The sequence below is a fragment of the Athene cunicularia genome (assembly GCF_003259725.1).
Source record: "Athene cunicularia isolate RWA chromosome 7 unlocalized genomic scaffold, athCun1 chr7_part1, whole genome shotgun sequence".
NCBI classification, from domain to species: domain Eukaryota; kingdom Metazoa; phylum Chordata; class Aves; order Strigiformes; family Strigidae; genus Athene; species Athene cunicularia.
This window is the reverse complement of record NW_020799107.1, coordinates 22,093,642-22,113,703: the sequence shown is the minus strand read 5'-3', so window position 1 is coordinate 22,113,703 and position 20,062 is coordinate 22,093,642. Positions and strand designations below refer to the sequence as shown.

The following is a 20,062-nucleotide window of genomic DNA, read 5'->3' as shown; positions in this document are numbered from 1 at the left end:
AGCTCAGTTATTCCTTTCTCACACTAAAACACATGTCAAAACTTGCCACAATGAAGAAAGTTAAGCTATTTTATCATGTTATAGCCTATTCTAGTGCTCAGTGATAAAAAAAAAAAATTGCTCTTTTAGAAATTATTTGGAAAAGGTTTAATTCCCAGTGGCCACTAGGTAGTATATATCATACAAAGGAAAACAAAGCATTGTGGAAAAGATCTAAAATTTACTGAATATCGAATATGACTCATCATTTCTCTCACACAAAATGCTGGTATTAGAAATCGAAAGAGTGCTGCACTCCTAGATTCAGCTACTTTATTATTAAGCATGAGCTTAAGAAAAAAAATAGTGTAACAATAAAAGATAAACAAAAGCAATACAAAAATGTGTGTGTTTTGGTTAGTTGGTTTGTTGGGATTTTTTCTGAGAGTAAGCACTGATAAGTGATTACAATAACAACATGGTCTACTCATTAAGAAGCATGTACAGCTTGAAAAAAATCAACATCCAATATAAATGTGCTACGTATTTACAAAAACACAGTTAGACCATCTACCCAGTCCTGGCTTTGCACTGCAATGACATAAGACAATACAGTTAAATTATTTAATACAGACTTCACAGGGATTTTTTTCCCAATAGCCGTTAATACTTAGAGCACAGTAAACATTGCTTAGTACCCTAATACCATGAATCTCAAGTTCCTATACGTGGATTTTTAAGTTACCACATAGTAAGGGAAAAGTGCTATATTCCAACGGAAAAAAAACCCAGAAATATTTTGAATACTAGAAAAGCAGCTGCCTTTCATGTGGACATTACATTGAGCTACACAGCCAAAAACATTTCCTAGGAATGATATTACATTAACGGTTTTAGTCTTCGATAGAAATTAAAAGTATTCAGATTAAATTTTTGTACACATTACACACAAGACTTACCCATAATGGCAGTGAGCCTGAAAACTTGAACTTCAGGGAAATGATTGCTTCACTAGCATTATTTTATTTCCTAAAATGTAAAACCAAAAATACACAATTATTGAAGTTGTCAAAGCCATGTAAAACAGTCAACCCTTCACTGTTTACAGGCAGTTTTTCTAACATTGTACATATCAAATATACACATAAACTACAAGTAAGATTGCTTATGTAGATATGACGTGGAAAAAACAGATACCGTCTCCAAATCCTCACTGGGCTCTGAGCAACATATACAGACTTTCAGAAGACACAAAACCCAACCTAATTACTCTAGACTTCAGCTGATTTTAGCCTCTATCTACACCCCAAAATGATGATTAGTAACTTAATTATCCATAACACTCTGCTACATGGGGTAACCACTACTCCAGATTATTAAGTACTGATTATTTTTCTACAGATTCCTGCATCTGGTGTTCAAAGCTCTGTATTCAGCACTACATATATATAGATCGTATATATAAATATATATGAAACTCATAGCACAAATCAAGAAGTATCAATACCTACAGATTCTATAAGCTAAAAATTTTCATTTGGTAAGATTTTTTTTCATCATGATTCAAGAGCATTAAATGGATATCTCAACACTCCTGAAAGCAAATGATGCTGGAAGACAGCAGGTTTCAACTTTTAATATAAAACGTAGAAGTTATCCAGAAAAGCAGAAACACAGGGGGCACATTTATGAACAAACCCTGTCTAACACAGTATCGTGAACATCAGCCAGTTGAAAAAAAACAGTAAAGAACAATTAAAGTAAGCTTTCTATGAGCTGCTATTAGGGACCTTAACAGCAAAAACTAAAGACATATCCCCAAATAGATAATGTTATTTGTTGTAATACAGGCCAACACAGGAAGAATTCAGAATTTTTAATTCAAGATCATAGAAGAAAACTCTAATTTCTTAAGCAGTCACTGTGACCAAGTAAGGAGAACTTACTTCCTCCTTCCTCTTCCTGACTGCAGTGGACCATTCATGTTTCTGACTCAGAGCCAAAAGATCTACCCATCTCTGATAAAACATTATTTCCCTGTAAGTTAATTCAAGGAGCTACACCAACAGAATATGACTCACTCTCTTTTTTAAACAGAATTTGTTTTCTCTTGGTTTAGTTCCTTGTCAGTGCCAAATGACCCCTGACACCAGCACAGGGCCACCTGTGGGAGCACATGGCTGAGAACACAGGGGAGGTGGGCCAGCTCTTTCAGCACCAGCCAGTCAGGCTTCTTTGTTTGAATATTCTGTCAATTTTCTAGCTAATAACAAACTAATCACAATTTTCCAAAGGATTTCTAAGCATCTTCAGTTAGGCACCTAAGAGTTTCTGGCACTGTCTCTTACATACTCATTACACAAAACCAGGATTTTTGAGCAGCATTCATTTCACCAGTGGAACTAGAAAGCTTTTTTCAGAAAGAAGTTTGGACTGGAGACCCATATAGAGGTCTCTGCTGCATATTGTCTTATACCTAGGTATCAGATGAGTCATCTACTATTTCAAGCTCCATAATGACCAAGAAGAGATCAAGCTTTTAAAGAAAATCCAGAGGTCCCACTCTGCAATCAGAAGTCAGTTCAGTTGAGAGAGCATGTAAGAGAGCACTTTAGAACTAAAATAAAGCTGAAAATACGATTCAAGTGTATTTAGAATTACATACTCCCAAGTCTATGGACAGCCTCAGCACAGTACCTTAAACACCTTCCAAGTATTGTGGGAAAGAAGCTCCCATCTAATGCTTTGTAAAGTATTAAATTAAATTAAAGCCTGCAAGAGTGTGAGTGTATCTGGCCTGGGCTGCCCCCAGTCTCAAGATACAACACCCCAACTTTTACTACTAACAGTCTCCAGCCTCTTGATGCCACCACAGTGGGAAAGAGAGAAATTTGCTTCAAAAAATTAAAAAAGAAAAAGCTTCTCTTGCTCTGTAACATAAAAGAAAAACTTTGAAGATTCAAAAGAAAGGGATTTGTACTAATCTTTGGAGAGGAAAACAAGGGCTGAATTTTCACTTATTTACTGAATAATAGTAGCCAAGATCACTCAAAATAAGGACAGAATTGTCAGGCCTTGCTCTCTCACAAAATGCCAGATCTGGTTTACTTAGCAAACTAGAATTACTTTTACAGCTGTAAATATCACAACCAACTTTTTTCCCCACATCTGATCCTCTGCATCTTTTGCATCACTAAGAGTCAAAAAAGAAAAACAGAATGTATATTCAATTATTTCCTACACTTCTTTTCTTTTTGTATCAGCAGTAGTCTTGGGGGATCTTCCATAGAATTATTCACTGAAGTGCTTATAAAACCTTTTATTTCTGTATTTGATCCAACTGTCTTAAAATGAAATATAATGTCATTTTCATAAAATGTCTAATTTAATTAGCTGTCTTAATACATTAAACATAAAACTGTGTTTCATGACTTTGGATTAAGTACTTTTGTAATACTTCCTTGTAAGCATTTCCAAGAAATACAAAAGATCTGTGAGGCATTTTAAATTTCTGCCTCACTCTGAGAAAACAAGAACAAGTTACATGTCCAAACAAAAATACACCAGATGTTCCTCCTCAACTCAGTTGAAATAATCAAACTTGGAAGCTCAAAATATTTGAGCTACAGGACTCATATAGCAGGCAGACCAAAGAAGAAACATCTTAGGAAACACTTTCTGCATGTTCCTCCAGTTACAAGAATTCATTCTCTAGTATTAATCTGTGGCATCCCTCATTAGAGGAACATAAGCTAATGAGTGAGCATCCATTTCTTTTCCCTTCCATTTTCACACTCATTAGAAGACATTAAAAAAAAAAAACCTAGAAAAAAAAAATTTCTATGAACTTAGGGACTTCTCACTTTATCATCTCTTTTAACCAAAATTATTTCTGTTCAAATATAAAGTATAATTAATCATCAACTAAACATCTTAACAATCTTTCTATTAGCTTTTAGTGTCATTTAAAAATAAGCTAACAACATTAAAATTTCAAATAAACAGGGGACCCAGACGAAACTTTACAAAGACTTCATCTTCATGAATTGAGAACACACTTCTGGTTTTAACTGCTCATTTCTACAATGGACCATAACAACAGGGTGGTGGTGGGGAGAGAATAAAAACAAGCTGACAGAAATCAACTTTTTTTTTTTTAAACCAAAAAATATACATTTAGTAGAAAGGGAAAAAAACATACCCTAATCCACGGTTACAAAGTAGCATTAGCAACCCCCCCCACATACACAGAGTGGATGACAATCTAGGATGAAAATGAAGTGAAACAGAGAAAACTGGAACTCAGATTCAGAAGCAAAGGCAGCAAAACACATGAGCAGATGCAAAGGTAGAATAAGATTATATCAAGGTCTTGCAGAGAGACACAAGCAGCTTGAATTTGAATGTAATTAAAGAAAGGATAACAGAGAGTGAATTTCAAAAAGGTGATGATGTGATAAGAGTAGCAAACGAAGAAGAAGATCCTAGCAACAGCATTTTGGATATAAGGGTGGAGAGATGCTGATTCATATTCATGATTTGCTTCCCATCAGCCACCTTCCACAAGGCCTAGAAGTCTTTTCAGAATCTGAGAAAGCTGCTGAAGGAATAAAATGTCCAGGTGATTCTTGGAAACTGTTTTTAGCTTTATCATGGCAAATTAAACAAAGCCTGAGGGCAAATAAATCATGCAGACAATAATCTAGCTGTTCAAATACTCTGCATACTGTCCATATGCAGAAGCTTCTCCTGTAATAAATACAAGAGGGATAGGCTGCCTCTTGGTTACCGAGACAGAAAAGTACACAAACACCGGCATATATATTACATTGTCTCTCATGACTAATTTGGTCACATTCAAAAACTTGTAGCCTAGAAAAAAAAAAAAAAAAAGCTTTACTCTCACACAGTAGAGGAAGAAAGCAAGCAGATGCTATATGAGGTGAATATTTATTAAGTGAGCTAGAAAGGGCATTTTAGATCTGTGGAATATAGAGATATATAGTGTGCAGAAATGAAATAGTTTCTATAGCATTCAACTTCATAACAAGTACAATTTTAAACAGTAAAATTAGCTATGGCTACAGTGAGAGCCATAAACTAATTATATGAGAACAGTAAAGGTAGTATATAAGCACTTAAGAACCTAAGTTCTTATGTTAAAAATCAAGAAAAAAAAATACAGTGAAGCAAGTAATCTACCCTCACCTGATTTTGTAAGAAATTCAGACTTAAACAGTAACCTTTTCCTACACAGAAAGTTGCCCTACACCTCTGGAGTCCAAATCTATCCCAGTAGTGTGGCAGAAATCTCAAGGATATCAATTCCCTACAAATTTTCACTAAAATAAATCAGTTCAAGAATGGAGTTTCCCAATTGTTGCACCAAAGCAAGATGACACAGTGTGAACTCAAAAGACGACAGACACACTATAATTGTTCCAAACACAGGTAAAGATTAAATTGGACATTACAGTATATTAGGCATAACCAAGTTAAACCAAAATTACAAGAAATCACAATTTGTTAGCATTACTATCCAGAGACATCCTTGTCTATTAAAAAAAATAGATGATACAAAGAGCCAGGTAAACATGAAGAGTAAGCATTCACAAGTAATTTTTCAGACTGTAGAATGGATAATCAGAATATAAAGTAAAACTGTAAAAATTTATTTTTCATAGCAAGAAGACTGAGCCAGACAAAATGGTTTTATCCCCAAAATGTTACTTTTAATCAATCAATTGCTGGGTCTCACACAACCAATCTCTTATAAATCACAGTAACCAAGGCTGACAAAACCTCAAGTGAACACCTAGTCAAATATGCCTATTTAACCTTTAACTAAAATAATGTGCAGCACTGCTCATCATGGGGTTTTATTTAAAAATCAAATAAAAATAGTGTCTGTGAACAAGACAGCAAAATGTAATACCTAAATCTGAACTTCTATAGAAGAATTTTTCATAGCTCAAAGCAATTGTGGGCAGAAATGACAGGAACTTCCATAGTGTGGCAAGCAGAGAAGAAAATTCAGTGTTGTTACAAGACATTAGCGGATACCTAAAAGAAGGTAACTCCATAGAAACAAGTGTAAAGAGGATTTTATATGGACATACAGACAAATGAACACTGTGCAAAAAGCCATCCTTTTCAAGGAATATGAAAGTAGCAGCAACACAAAATCATAGAAGACGGAAAAAAAGAAAAAGAGAAGGAAAGAGCAGTAACTAGAAAAAAATTTAAGCAGGTAACAAAAAGGTCTGTTAATAATTGGAGCCTAACAATAACATATCAGATGTTGGTTCAGTTTCAGAAAAATTCAGGTCTTTCACATATTGTAATAATTCATAAGAAAAGGTGTTCTCAGGGAAAGTAAAAAAAGAGAGAAGGATTCAGTCAGTCCAAATCAAAAGCCAATAACACATTGATAAGGTAACATTTGGAAAACAAAACAAAAATAAGACTCAGTGGGTCAAATCAGGAACATCTGAAATTTTTAACTGGTGAATAAAATAACAGAAATATTCTTCCTGTCACAGTACAGTGGGATCTTTAAAAATGAAAACATATTGGAGGGGAATTAATGGATAGAAGTTTCTTAGAGAAAAAAACCCCAAAACTTTAAAACATTTGGTTCTAGCCTTCTTTGCACACTTCACGGAATCTTAAAGTCTGACAGATGGCATGGAGGGATCTTGCCAAGGAATAGCATGCCAGTAAGGACATTAGCCACAGAGCAGTAATATTCTCCTCCTTAGTTCTTTCTCTCATGTGCCCCCTTCTGAAGCACTTTCTTCCCCCTTTAATTTATCACAATAGTGAAATTAACTCCACTGGACAGGATACACTGAGAGGGTCCACTTAGTTCTGCTGTGCTAGGAAAGGCTTTGCTGTGCAAATCAACAGAACCAATCAAGCTCTGCCAGCTGATGCCCCAGAGCAAGGAGAAGACACACAGACTAGAGCAGCATCTCTCACAACCATAGCAGTAATTCAGGACTGCCTACTTGACCAGGACTTGGCAACAGACAGAAACTGTATTTCCCTCTATTTTTCCTGTTACTGCTTGCTTTTTCCACAGTTAGCTTCATTCAACAATTCTATCCTGAACAGCTGAACTAAAACCTTCTACCACTAGAATGACAGTTTGATAGACTAACAAACATGAACACATCAAATATTCCTTTGCAGAAAGAGCATTTCTGCCCTATTTCCTGCAGAAGTATTTGGGTTTATTTTTCAAAATATTTTGAGTCTTGTTCTGATTGTATGTAACTTAGCCACTACGCTTCTAAACTTTGCCCTACATTTCTCACTCTCTTGTAATTAAACCAGTTTATTCAAAACTCCAAGCTATTTTAACCTACCGTTCAGAGACCAAGCAACCTTAAATGCATAGTATCATGAGCCAACTACCTCTATTGGCATAATGGGCTTCATAAAACAATACCACCCAACTCAAAGTTAATGGACCTTTTCATTTTTCAAAAAAATATATGAAGGGAAAAAAACCCCTTCAGATACATGTGTTTTACTGAATTTAGATGGTGAAATAGCAAGTGGTGACAAAAAAACAGGAAGAAATGACCAGCATCCATTTTTTGTTCTGGTTTTGAAAAAAATCAAGAGGATGTATCCAAACCACAGCACAGCGTTACTGGAATAGAAATTTCACCATACACAAGAACAAATAGATAAAATGCACTATTTGTAATATACTCCAAAACAAGCATTTTAAATTAAAGATCCGAGGAATTGTAATAGTCTAAGACTCTTCACAAGATTAGTGGTTCAGTTTTCCAGACCATTCTTGCAAATATTTGAAAATACCTGGAAAAAAACCAAAACATTCTAGTGGACTGTAAATATTGTATAAATAACTGAGAAGAATAAAAGAAAGGGTCAAAGAGCTGCCATTTATTTATCTCCAAATCAATTGAGAGTAAAATAATGTCATAATTAGCTCAGTTTCTACCACGGAATGAAAAGCAAAAACATAGTCAATGACTTGATTTCAAGGATTATTATTACTGCCAAGCAAAATATAGCTTCTTGAAATTATTACAGATTAGTTAACAGAACTACAGCAATTGCCCTACTTAGATTTTTCCAACATATTTGACTAAATACTACATGACATTTTAATTATTTGCTTTAAAGTCTCAATTAACTAACAAGAAACTCAGTTGATGGATTAAAACAAAATATTTTGAGATCCATATGACTATTTAGCAGAAATTATCAATGAACTTGATACCTAGTGCACCCCCCTACAGACTGGCAATGACCAGGTAGGCACAATGAGATATACAAACTACAGCTTAAGAGAATGACCTGAATCATGTTTAGAAACAGTCACAGTCCAACAAAATATACAAATACAGTTAAATATTTTAAATACATATAATAATTTATTATGATTCCCCTCATTTAATATTAAAATATTAAAACATAGTAAACATTAAGAGATTAGTTGCATTTATGGTGGTACAACTAACAGGACTGCTTTTTGAACTTTTACCCTCCCTGCAACCAGGAGTGCACCACCCATAATTAGAAGTTGTATTTAATGTAAGTCTAAATAATCTGGTTTATTATGTTTATTCAATAATGGTTTTGCATTGAACGCATTTTGACATAAAGACAATCATTTAGGAAATTGAAAAAAGTTGCAGCTGCAAGATTGGACAGCCTTAAGAGACAATTCAGGAGCATTATTAAATCACAATGTATAATTATCTAACATAGATGCAATACAAAATTAAAATGGGATAATGCAATCCTTGTGTGTATAAAAATGCAGTGTATGCAGAAGCCATCTTGCTTCTGTACACAACCTACAGATACACTGTTCAGTGCAGAATATCAGAAAGACTGTAGACAGCAAGTGTGGGATGGCTGAAGCATCAGTACCTTTATTGCTATTAGAGATGTATCAGGTACCTCTACAACATGCAGACTTGGCATTTCTTAAACTGAAGACTTTTTAAATCTTCCTGGCAAGCAAATAAAGTATATTTATATCTAATTTAGCACACAAGAGCAGGCAGACTTACCTCATCTGTACAGCTACAGACATGAATATAGTATTTGTTTATTTTCTGAAAAGAATGGTTACTAGCTGTACTCCTTCCAGAGTTCAATTTAAAAAAAAAAAAAAACCACAACAAAAAAAAAAACAACCAACAACAAAACAACAACAAAAAACCAGCCAGACTTGCATAAAATAAACCTTCTAATTATGGATGGTGCCCTCCCAGTTACAGGAAGGATAAAGCATGAAAAGCAGTGCTGTCAGTTCTAGCACCATAAATGCAGCTCATCTCTCAAAGTACTTTGAGAGACAGATTTCAGAATGAAGGATCCAACATACCGAGTGACAAAAATAATACTTGATGCTACTCAGATCAAATCTTTAGTTCCTGCTGTTCTATAAACTGTAATATGACACAGTCATATAACATTTATCAGCTTGATGAACACTGATCTTGACTTGAAAAAGTTAAAATGTGCTGGAAAGTTTGAGAATGCAAGGGCACAGTTTTTAAGGATTGTTCTCATAAAAATGCAAAGTAGCAGATAATTTAGTTCAAGATGAGTTTATAGCAAAATTATGCTTTTGAGATAAATATCTTAACACTTACAGCAATATTCACAAAGAGTAACTGTAGTCTAGGAAAGCTAATCTCCCTACACTTCCTTTACAGTTGATAGGGAGAGATAAGCATATTTAGAGAGTTTCAAGGCACTTAAATGCAAGTTTCCTGCTTTGAATGAACCTCTTCTTTCCAATTGGTATTAAGAGCCTCTATTGGCTAACCCTTCATAGGCCCACTCCACTTCAAGTACACAAAAAAGATAAGACTGTAATTGGTCTCAAACAGAAAAGCATCTACTTTCCTCAACAAGATCTTTCTTCACCTAATTCAAGTTTTATAGAACTTCTCTATTTCCTGTATCTGTTATTGCCTCAGCAGCAGCCAAAGCACTCTGACAGCTCATTTCTCGACCTAACTGAAGAATGAGTTTGCTGATACATCAAGCAAATCTGCCTTGAAAGTCACAATGCTTTAAGACCTGTTCATGATTCCAAGAAAAAACCCCCAAACTATTATGAGAAAATAAAAATTTTAAATTGAGGAAGGGTCACAACAGCTGAAACTTGCAGAGAGATGCCACAGTGACGCCTTGCAAAATATTTTAGTGTCACCAATTTTGCAACAGAACATACTGGCTCGACTGCTTGTACGCCTTTACTCTTATCCGGGACCAGACTTTCTCACAAAAGTATGTTAAAAAGTAAGAGACACAGGCTACAAATAACTGCATCACTGCCTCCAAATCACTCTGGCGTCTTGGAAATTTATCACCACCACCATGGTGGAAAGTCTCAGAACATCACAATACTCACAAGATCAAATTCCTTACCATTAACTAAGCTATATGCTACAGAAACTGATTCATGCTATTCAGGTCATAAAAATGTTTAAGGCTTACTATGTATATTGAGGTAACATTATAGCACCCACAAATACAAAGTAAAAGACTTCTGTAGTGTAACTTTTTCCTAATTTACTATCTTACCTGACACTGAGTAGCCCCATAAAAGGCTTCTCAAAGAAAACAGGTGTATGAAGTTAATCGACACAATCCAGTGAAAGAGCCACTACAGCAAGTGTCATAATCAAATATAGGTACTTCTGTTTCTCCTCTGAAAAATCTCAGTGGTACTCTTGGCTCAGCACCTGCTGCTGTCATTTGGAGGTCCGTCTGCTGAAGCTGTTATGAGTGACATCGATGTTAGTTTTACTCCAAATTTATGACTAGGAAGTCAAAATATTTATGAAGGGCTAAAGGTGTTACAATGAAAACCATTCCCCACTATAAATGATACAAGATCCTAAAAAGAGGAAAACTTTTTTATTTTTGTATCACAGACAGTTCACAGCATATACCCTAAAAGAATACCAGGTATCTCTTCCCTGTGACAGAATTAAAGATCACCAGTTAAGCCAAAGAATGAATTGTACAGCAGTAAGCAAACTGATATTGGTGATTCCTACAATCTTCACAATGCTAAGAATGGAAGACAGTGCTACAACCAGTGACAAATAAATGAATTTTAAGAGTAACGATTCACTAGAAAAGTAAACCTATCACAAACCACTTATAATGTATGACTATTATTCTTTAAGCAAAAATAAAGTACATGAGAAAAAAGCAGGCTTCCAGCAGAAATTGAGTATTGCAAACAAGTGGAACATTTCAGTTAATGTACAAGAGTAATTACATATAAATCATCAGTCAGATTCTGCTTCTGAGAACATACAGAAGAAAGCACATCTTTAAACTCCAGGAACTAGTTCTATACTTTCCAGTTCATCTTCCAGTTCTGTGACCATGATGGGTTGAAAGACAACTATTTTGAAAAATAAACCAGAGAAATAAACCCATTCCCCATTTCTATGGGTAGTTTTAATATCTATCTTCAGGTGCTAAACCCAAGAAACTTTGTTTTTCTTCAGTATGACCACCACATTTGACAGCACCTTCCATTCAAAGAACTCGCTGACTTCATAGTGGCAGCAGTTGTGAATTTTAATCACAGGTGCAAATCACACCATTATCATTTCAAATCAAGTACCAAAAAAACCTGAACACAACAATACATGTGAATCTTTCTGATTAACATGATCCGTCTGGCATCCTGCTGTGACACAGCAAGGACAAAAATCTAATTCTCTGGAGGCATTTTTGTGTCTTCACTGTGAAGACATCTTAGTCTCATTTGCTATACATCTTCCAAATTTTGCAACAAATCAAGGATGAATCCTCCTCAGTGAACAGCCTTCATTACATACTATCTTACTATTTCCTCAAAGCACAGTTCCTCTTGCACTACAATAAGGGAATCCTGAGTATGGTAATATAACTATGTTTTTTCTTATGTTCTTCCTACCTTGTTATCAAGTTTTCCCAACTCATTAGCATACCACCACCTGAAACTTCTGCCCAAAATGCCTTTCCTGGCTTACTCTTCAGTATTCAATACCCATGTGCTCTCTCCCAATCATAACACAAATTAACTCTGTACATTCAGTTAGGCATTTCTTCCATTATTTCTATAATCAATAATAAGAACATAAAATACAAAAGAAGCTCATCATACACTAACATGGAATATTTCAGTAGTAAGACATTCACAAGCCATACAAATTTCCACACAGCATAGAAAAAACACACCTGAATCAATTTCCAACTCAAGATTAAAATGATCAACAACAAGAAGCAATAAATTTAGCCAGTGTGCTGCACGTATGGGTGAACTCAGATCTCCCACATTCTGAACTGTACAGATTTTTTTATCACAGGCATATGATTGTGAATAATTTTTGTGGGCACCGGGTCCAAATGGACAAACTTGGAAGTTTTTATCCATATTCAGTAAGCACTGTTTTTATACTGGATGACCCACACAGGCCAACACATTAAGATACTGCTAAACTATCAAGTACACAAACTCTTTTTCACTTTATGCATTGGCAACAGCCTTTTGCATCCTGTGAACCAGAAAAGGAACAACAATCAACTCGGTTCCTCATACCATTTAAACTAAAACGTAACAATAAAAACGTAGCTTCCTCAAAACACTCAAGAATCAAATGCAAGGACACGAAGACAATGTATACTCGTAAGGTTTCCTTCTTGCATCTCCCATAGTACACTCCTTTAACAGTTGTTATCAAATCATTACAATGACATCTATGATGCTACATAATTATACTTTTCCCCTCAAGTGATAAAAACTTAAGAACCCCCATAAATACAGCTAATAAGGTAAACTAGCTACAGACTCAAAGGTTCCAGAGGAAGGATTACTATGTACATGCCCACATCTAATCATCATCTTTAAGGCTACAGTTCCATTGCCAAGGTTGCATTTCTATCGAGTAGTCTTGCTTGTCTATAGTAACTGCTGCTCAGCAGCTGATCCTCAGTGACAAGCAGGAGATCCAGAGCAAACAGATGATCCTGCTGAAAAGATTTATGTTTTAATTAACCATCAGCTTATCTAACTGATCTCACACTTATACAGCACCAATACCAACACAAAGAAGGGAGCAAGAACCCATGCTAGAACCTCCCCTCTTGGCCACTGCACAGATTCAGACCTTTTCAAAAGATCTTTTAAGAAATAGCATGTGTATTTCCAGGGAATGACAAACAGTTAAGTGTGACCTATAACAAATAAACTAGAAATAATGGACATATGGATAATTATGATAAAGCAGGGAAGAATAGATACGGCTGTTCCAAGAGATCCTCACTTTCAAACCTCTTGGTGCCTGTGTATAAAGAGCTGAACTCAGTCACTCTCATGGCCTACTTGGATTTCCAGTGCTGGAAGTCTCGCCAAAGTCTTTCTTGCATTCACAGCATAGGAGAGCAGACCCTTGCATGAATAAATTGGTTCAAATATGGACAATGTAGGATAGACACAGGTGGTGTTCTCACAAGGAAGGAGGGTACCTACCAGTGAGGCCCCACAAGAGTCTGTGTTGTTCAACATATTCTAAATTATCCAAGAAACAGGTGTAAAGTGAAAAGTTTTCCGACACTACCATGCCTATCAATATTATGTTACTTAGGAGAGCAAGGAAAAGACTAACTACAGTAGATGAAGCAGTCTTCATCAGACTAGGGCACTGAACAATAAAGCAGATGTTAGCCAGCGCAGGTGAATGAAAGCAATACAAGTTGGGGGGGTGGAGGGAGAGAATGGTTATAACTTTACACATAACAGATCAGTGGGCTTTGCACTGAATACTGCCAGCCCACTCAGAAATGAAAGCCAATATTAGGAATTATTATGAAAAAAAATCAGTCAAAAACAGACCACTGTTTGCTCATCTTGAATATCACTAGCAGTCCTGGGGCCTTCGACTCCAGAAAAGTATGTAGCAGAATACAGCAGTTTCAGAGAAAAGCAAAAGGTAAGATCAAAGGCACAGAATGGGTTCTAGAGGGGAAAATAAACAGGCAAGTTAGGACTCTCTGGTTTCAGAAACATTAGGTGCAGGAAAAAAGCAATAAAGGGCTACAAAATCATATGAGGATCAGATATATGGATTGTTACATCAGACAAGAGATGGATTGTTTGCTCTCTTCCAAAAGAAATGTGCCACCAAAGGAAACCAGTACAAGCTAAGTTGAAAAGAAAAAGAAGGTAGATTTTAACACAACAAATAGCATAGCTGTAGAATTTCTTACCAAAGGATATTTGGATGCCAGACATTTAGCTGCATGCAGAAAAAAGACTGGCCAAGCTTCAGAATAAAAATCCAAAGGTTACTAGCTATAAAAAACCCACAGATTTAGAAAAATCTTTTACTGAAAACAGTTAAGGATTGAAAGAATATTCAAACAAAGTATTATACATGGTTGCCATGTTCTCAGTCTTTCATAAGCATTCATTCATGCTCACCATTGGAGGAAGAATACTGGGTTATCTTTTGTTTGATTTCATTATGGATTATGATTTTACCTAAAACTTGTCAGCCACTTCACCATTAACATTTAAATTTTCATTTGAAAGTCTCATTTGGTATTCATGATAGTGCAAATATCACAGCCACAGAGCTTTAATAGATGTTCTCTAAAGGAACTTGCTGCAACAGCTTAAGTAGTCATTCATTACACTATCTACCTCATCCCTGCCTGAAGTTACTGCATTTACTAGTACCAGCAGTGCAAGAAATGCTTTTATAACTACTACTTTCTATCTATTCAGTTATCATCAAGCCTTTATGGAAAAACAAAACAGTGCTTGAAGATCTGGGGTTTGCCATTCCAATTAAAAAAAAAAAAAAAGCCTCGTGCTGGAGTTACAATAATTATGGCACTGAAAAATACAGAGTCAGTGTGACAGAACAACAGTTAAATACAGGTTGAGCTTTACCAATCAGTTTTCAGCAGTTAGATTCAAAAAATATTTAGGGTGACAATTCTCATGTTCTTCAATAGAACATCTTATTTTCTTTAGATTTTAGTTAGAAGTTTAATTACTGCTAGTGTCAGTCGCTTAGTTCTCTTTTGTGTTTTGTTCTTTTTTTTCAATTTAAACAACAGCTTGATCCAGATGTTTTCCAGTTTTCAAATCTCTGTTCAAAGGTGAGACTATAGTTCCCATTGTTACCATTTTGGTAACATGACATGCAAACTGTTGGCATTTATAAAACTCTCTTGTGTAAATTATTTTTAAATAGTTTTCAGGATAAGTAAGAGGTACTCAACACTGACTACTTGAATAGTTTTTCCTGCAAGAAACTAAAGGTCTTCTCTAATAATCATTATTGGTGTCTGTTTTGTTTTTTGTGAGAGCAGCACTGCTGAATCACACAATTTGTCCCATCTGTGATCTAGCCTCAAAAATTATGGATAAAATAATTTACATAAGTCAGATAAAATGGAGTAAAGCCAGGGAACATGTTGAACACATCTGTTTTGTAGCTGGCTCTGCAATTTTTCCAATAAAGCACGCCTATAGTATAAAAATTTCTTCTACTATGTCATTGGACTGTGTGACATATCAAAATGGCAAAAGGCTTGTTCAGGTATAGTTACACTGACAGAAGTTACCTTAGTAATACAACTTACTTCAAAGACAGCGCATGTATAAAATAGACTGTTAAAAATGCATTTTTGCTAATAGAAGCTGCATCTAACCCTAGCTGAACTTGTTCTCAATCAAGTTTCCTCTTGTAAAGCAAGCTTACATTCAAAAGCCACAGGGATTGTATGTGCTGGGAAATAGATGTGGAATAGCGGAAATTGCATACTTTCCTGCAGAATAACTTAGTGAACAGCAATCCTGTTCAGTCTAGAAAAGCTTAATATAAGAAAACTAACCTGAAAAGGATTGAATTCAATACAGTATAAGGTTCTACTCATTGTAAAGATAACTCAGATTCACATATATGAAGAAAGAGATATCCAATTTAAACACCAATACAAGCTTCTGTGTTCACAAATGTAGGAGCCAAGAACATGATGTTGTTGGAAAAAAAAACCAAACCCAAACAACCCACAAACAAAACCAAACCAAAAACCAACCTACCTGTGCGCATACACCCTAGAATGACATTTTAATAAGGCTGTCATGTTACTTCTGCTGCAACTTATAGAGTAAGTTAATTACTCTGTTGCTATAAGACTGTATCTGGGGAACTTTGAAAAAGATACAGGCCAATCACACAGAGCCCAGTGAGAGTTAGCAACAAAAATCCTAAGAAAACATGACCTGTGAAGAAAAGGCCTGTTTGCACAGTTTAGTAAAGAGAAGTCTGAAATCAAAGGAGACAGAGGAACAGTCTTTACATATGCAAACAGCTGGTGCAAAGAGTACAGAAATCATCTTACTGCATGAGTAATAGTTGGACAAGAACTAACTGGCTTAACTAGCACCAAGACAGAGACTTAAGTTAAATATTAAGAAAATCCTCCTAACTATAATGATAGTTATGTACTAGCTATAAATAGACCAGTGAAGAGGTGAGGTATTCCCCTCCTCTGAGTTTTTTAAGGAAAGATCAGACAGATGCCTGTCAGACATGATTTCAGTGTATTTGCTTCTGCCTCAGAATAAGGACTGACCTCATGAAATCCCTTCCCTTAGTACACATCCATCATTTCTTCATTTATCCAAATAAGAACTGTTTATCAGTTTATCAGAGCTTCAGAATCACAGTATTTGCAAAATAAACATTTGAAACATTTTAATTTTATTAAATTGCTGTTGTCAGACTGTTAGTGTACTTATTCTCAGTTTTTTTTCCTCAAGATATCTTTGTTTTGGCCTTGCTCAAGTAAGTCCAACTTCAAATGACCTCATTAAGCTGGGCTCTAAACTATGCCACATGTGTATTTGTGGGTCAAGTGTCTCTAGAGCAGTGGTTCCCACAGATAGAAATCAGTGCAATATCCTAACACAGAACTCCATCTTTCCTTCACTTATTGTTACCAAACCTCCTGCAGCTTCTCAGAAAATACACTTAAGGTGAATAGATTAAAACCATCTCAGAACAATCTGTAAACAAGCATGCTTAGTCTAAGAAATTAGGTTAACACAGAGCCTTAAACAGCATTTCTCATTATTACTATATTACTAAATCAAGATCTCATGCCAAGATCCAGAAGTGAGAATCACAACTAACCCGTGGCATTCTGAACATATTCCCACTGCCCAATTACATATTTACAATGTTATTTTGCAAAACATGTGCAATTATAGCAGGCATGATCTATTTTGACCTATTTCTTAGTATTACAAAATACCAGAATATTTAAATATTAAATTAAGATCTTCTCTCCCACAGAAAAATTATTGTGCTTAACAGAATCCACTGATTTTTTTAAATTTTTTACTTTATAAATTTACCAGTGTCAGTTCTATTTCAGAATTTTAAAAGCTTAAGTTTAGAAATTAAGTTTTCAGAACAGCAAATTTAATTGCTTGCTAATTAGATAAATGTAGGTAAGGTCACTAGTCGATATGCCTATTTACATTAGCTTGTCATATGTATGAAAGCAAGTTCTGCAAAAGTAACAGGATGTACTTAATTACATTAATCGGTCACATTTTCATCATTCATTTTTCTACAAATAGCAGTCTAAACAGAGGATAATGTTAACAGCAAAGATCTAAAAGGAAAGTATTAGAAAATACGTTCGTTACTCCAAATCAAATGTGTACCTCACAATAGATCAGAACACCTCTGGCTCTTTGTTTGGTGGGAGAGGAGGAATCAATGATGGAAATCACTCTATTATCATTCTCAAGTCACATTTTATAAGAAAACATTTTCAGTTCAGAGAATGGTCAGTTAGAGAGCCACTGAACAATCTGTCACAAAAATAAATTACAAGTTAATCCATGACTTTTGACTTAGTTTGTTGATGTAAAAAGTCAGCCTGCAGTAAAGCTAATATAGATGAAAGACAAAAAATGAAACTTAAGATTACTAATATGCAAAGCTTTTTTCAAGAAGTTCTCCATAAATACTTATTAATAATGTCCACGTTTTAAAAAAGAGTAATTCTGATTTGTACCTAAACATTAGCACTGTATTTTAGGAATTCATTAAAAAAAAAGTAAAAACTATAAATGTGAATTAAATTTACAGCATGACTTACTTTCTTGATCTCTCTAGAAGAAAACTTTATAATAAAACATTAAGTCTTCAGCATTTAGCCTCAATTAGCTTTAAATTCCACAGGTCTGCATATTGACTAGCCTTCCTAAGAATGACAGCAAAGAACCCCTGAAAGGACCAAATTTGAAAGATTACTTTTACTATAAATTACCTAGCTTTATCAATGTAAAGCAAAAAGCTTCCCTACCATATTTAAATTAAAAAAAAACAAAAAACAAAAAACAAAAAAACAAGATAATGCTCTTATTACACTACGTTAATAAATTCTACCTGTCGCAGGTATCTGACTACTCACATATTCTATAAAAGCTCTCAAGATTACCAAACACCACAGCTATCTGAGAAAAAAGTTTCCTCTGACTGTTTAGAAATCTCAGCAAGCTACAACAAGCAATTCAGAAACATCTGTTTTCTTCACCATAGTCTTCCATTAGTGTCAGGTAACTACTGACAAAAACTGACATCAAGATGCTGGCATCAAGACAAACTGTACAGATTTTTCTCCAGCAATGAGTCAATTTGACAAACATTACTTTGCTATTTCGCTTTATCAAAATAGAATAAAACCTTGGAGGAAAAAAAATTAAACCAATTATATACACCTCATTATCTGAATCAATATTCGGGTTCAATACATTTCAGTGGCAATCATGACAGAACACAAAGAGTAAAGAAAACAGGAATTATAACAAGTTCTCATTTTTAAATATATTTCTGAGGAAAGCAGTTATTAAAAAAGCCACTGTAAGCTAAGGCATACATGAAAGTAAAATTTCCTCATACAGTATTTGTTATTTTCAAATGACAGTGAAGGATTCACCCATAGGGTAGGAAAAAACACCAAACAACCAAGAAAATTCTTCTAAGGCTTTTCACTGTAGTGCACATACTAATTCATCACTGCCCATTCCCTTTAAACTAACCGTAAGAGAATTCCATCGGAAAGGACGCTTTGTAGGGTATTCTCCTAATAAGTGCAATGCCATGAGAGAATCCGCGATGTTGTGCAGAGAAGGATGTAGACATTCACTCTGCAAATACTACGTCTTTGCCATATACATAGCAACACATTTCTGAAGGCCTCTTACACCCTGCAACGTGCTGCATTGTTTAAAGAACTGTTACAGCTGAGAAACATTTTCTGCGTGAACTAGAAATCCCCCTTATTTCAAGGCAGGCTTCTATTGCTTTTTATTACCCTCTTAGAGGACACTTCATGGTACAATATAGCTTATAAGAGCTCAGCTTATTTAATGCTTTAGTCTTCAGTAATTTCACAACCAAAAACTAAAACCAGATTTACAAAGCAAGAAAGGAAGCCCAAAAAAAAAAAAAAAAAAAAAAAAAATCACCAACCTCGTGGGTGCTGCAATGCACCTCAAAAGCAATAAGAGAAAAAAATTATTCAACGTTCACTTTTCCTCCCGACGGAAATATCTCGCAGAATCTGACCTACATACCCAATTCACAGCACTCTGCTATCACTGCAGAGCAATTCAAAGACAAGAGACTACGGCATCCGTATGCAATCACAGGAAGGTTTACTGTGACACATAAATGTTTGTAGAGCTCGTAAAATTCTCCAGAGTCTGCAGTTGTAACGTAAATAACTAACACGTAGCCGTCCCCCCGCCCCAGCACCTCAAAGAACTACCCCGCCGCGTACCGCCATCTGCACAGGGACGGTGCTCCCGGCAGCTCCGCGCAGCGCGGTTCCTGCTCCCCCCCGCCTCGGCCGGGCACCTCTCGGATGCCCCAAGCGCCCGCACACCGGCGGCCCCTCCAAGGCGCGCTGAGGAACCCGCCCCCCGAAGCACACAAGCATCTGAGCGGCGAGGGCCGCCCCCCGCCCGGCCTTTCCCAGAGCC

The 20,062-nt window shown here is 35.6% G+C and overlaps 1 protein-coding gene across 2 annotated transcripts in view; it reads right to left on the bottom strand.

The window, feature by feature from the left end:
• The window catches only part of MAP3K2 (mitogen-activated protein kinase kinase kinase 2), a 55,506-nt gene extending 35,609 nt beyond the window's left edge, over positions 1 to 19,897 (bottom strand). Inside the window, exons 1-2 of one of the 2 annotated variants that reach the window (XM_026852758.1) lie at positions 19,861 to 19,897; positions 939 to 1,008 (exon numbers count right to left, since the gene is read on the bottom strand). In XM_026852758.1, coding sequence (XP_026708559.1) covers positions 939 to 942 — 4 coding nt within the window. In that variant the 5' untranslated portion in view covers positions 943 to 1,008; positions 19,861 to 19,897. The remainder of the gene's footprint in view (positions 1 to 938; positions 1,009 to 19,860) is intronic. The other variant, XM_026852757.1, reaches the window with a different exon arrangement.
• Positions 19,898 to 20,062: the final 165 nt, after the last annotated feature.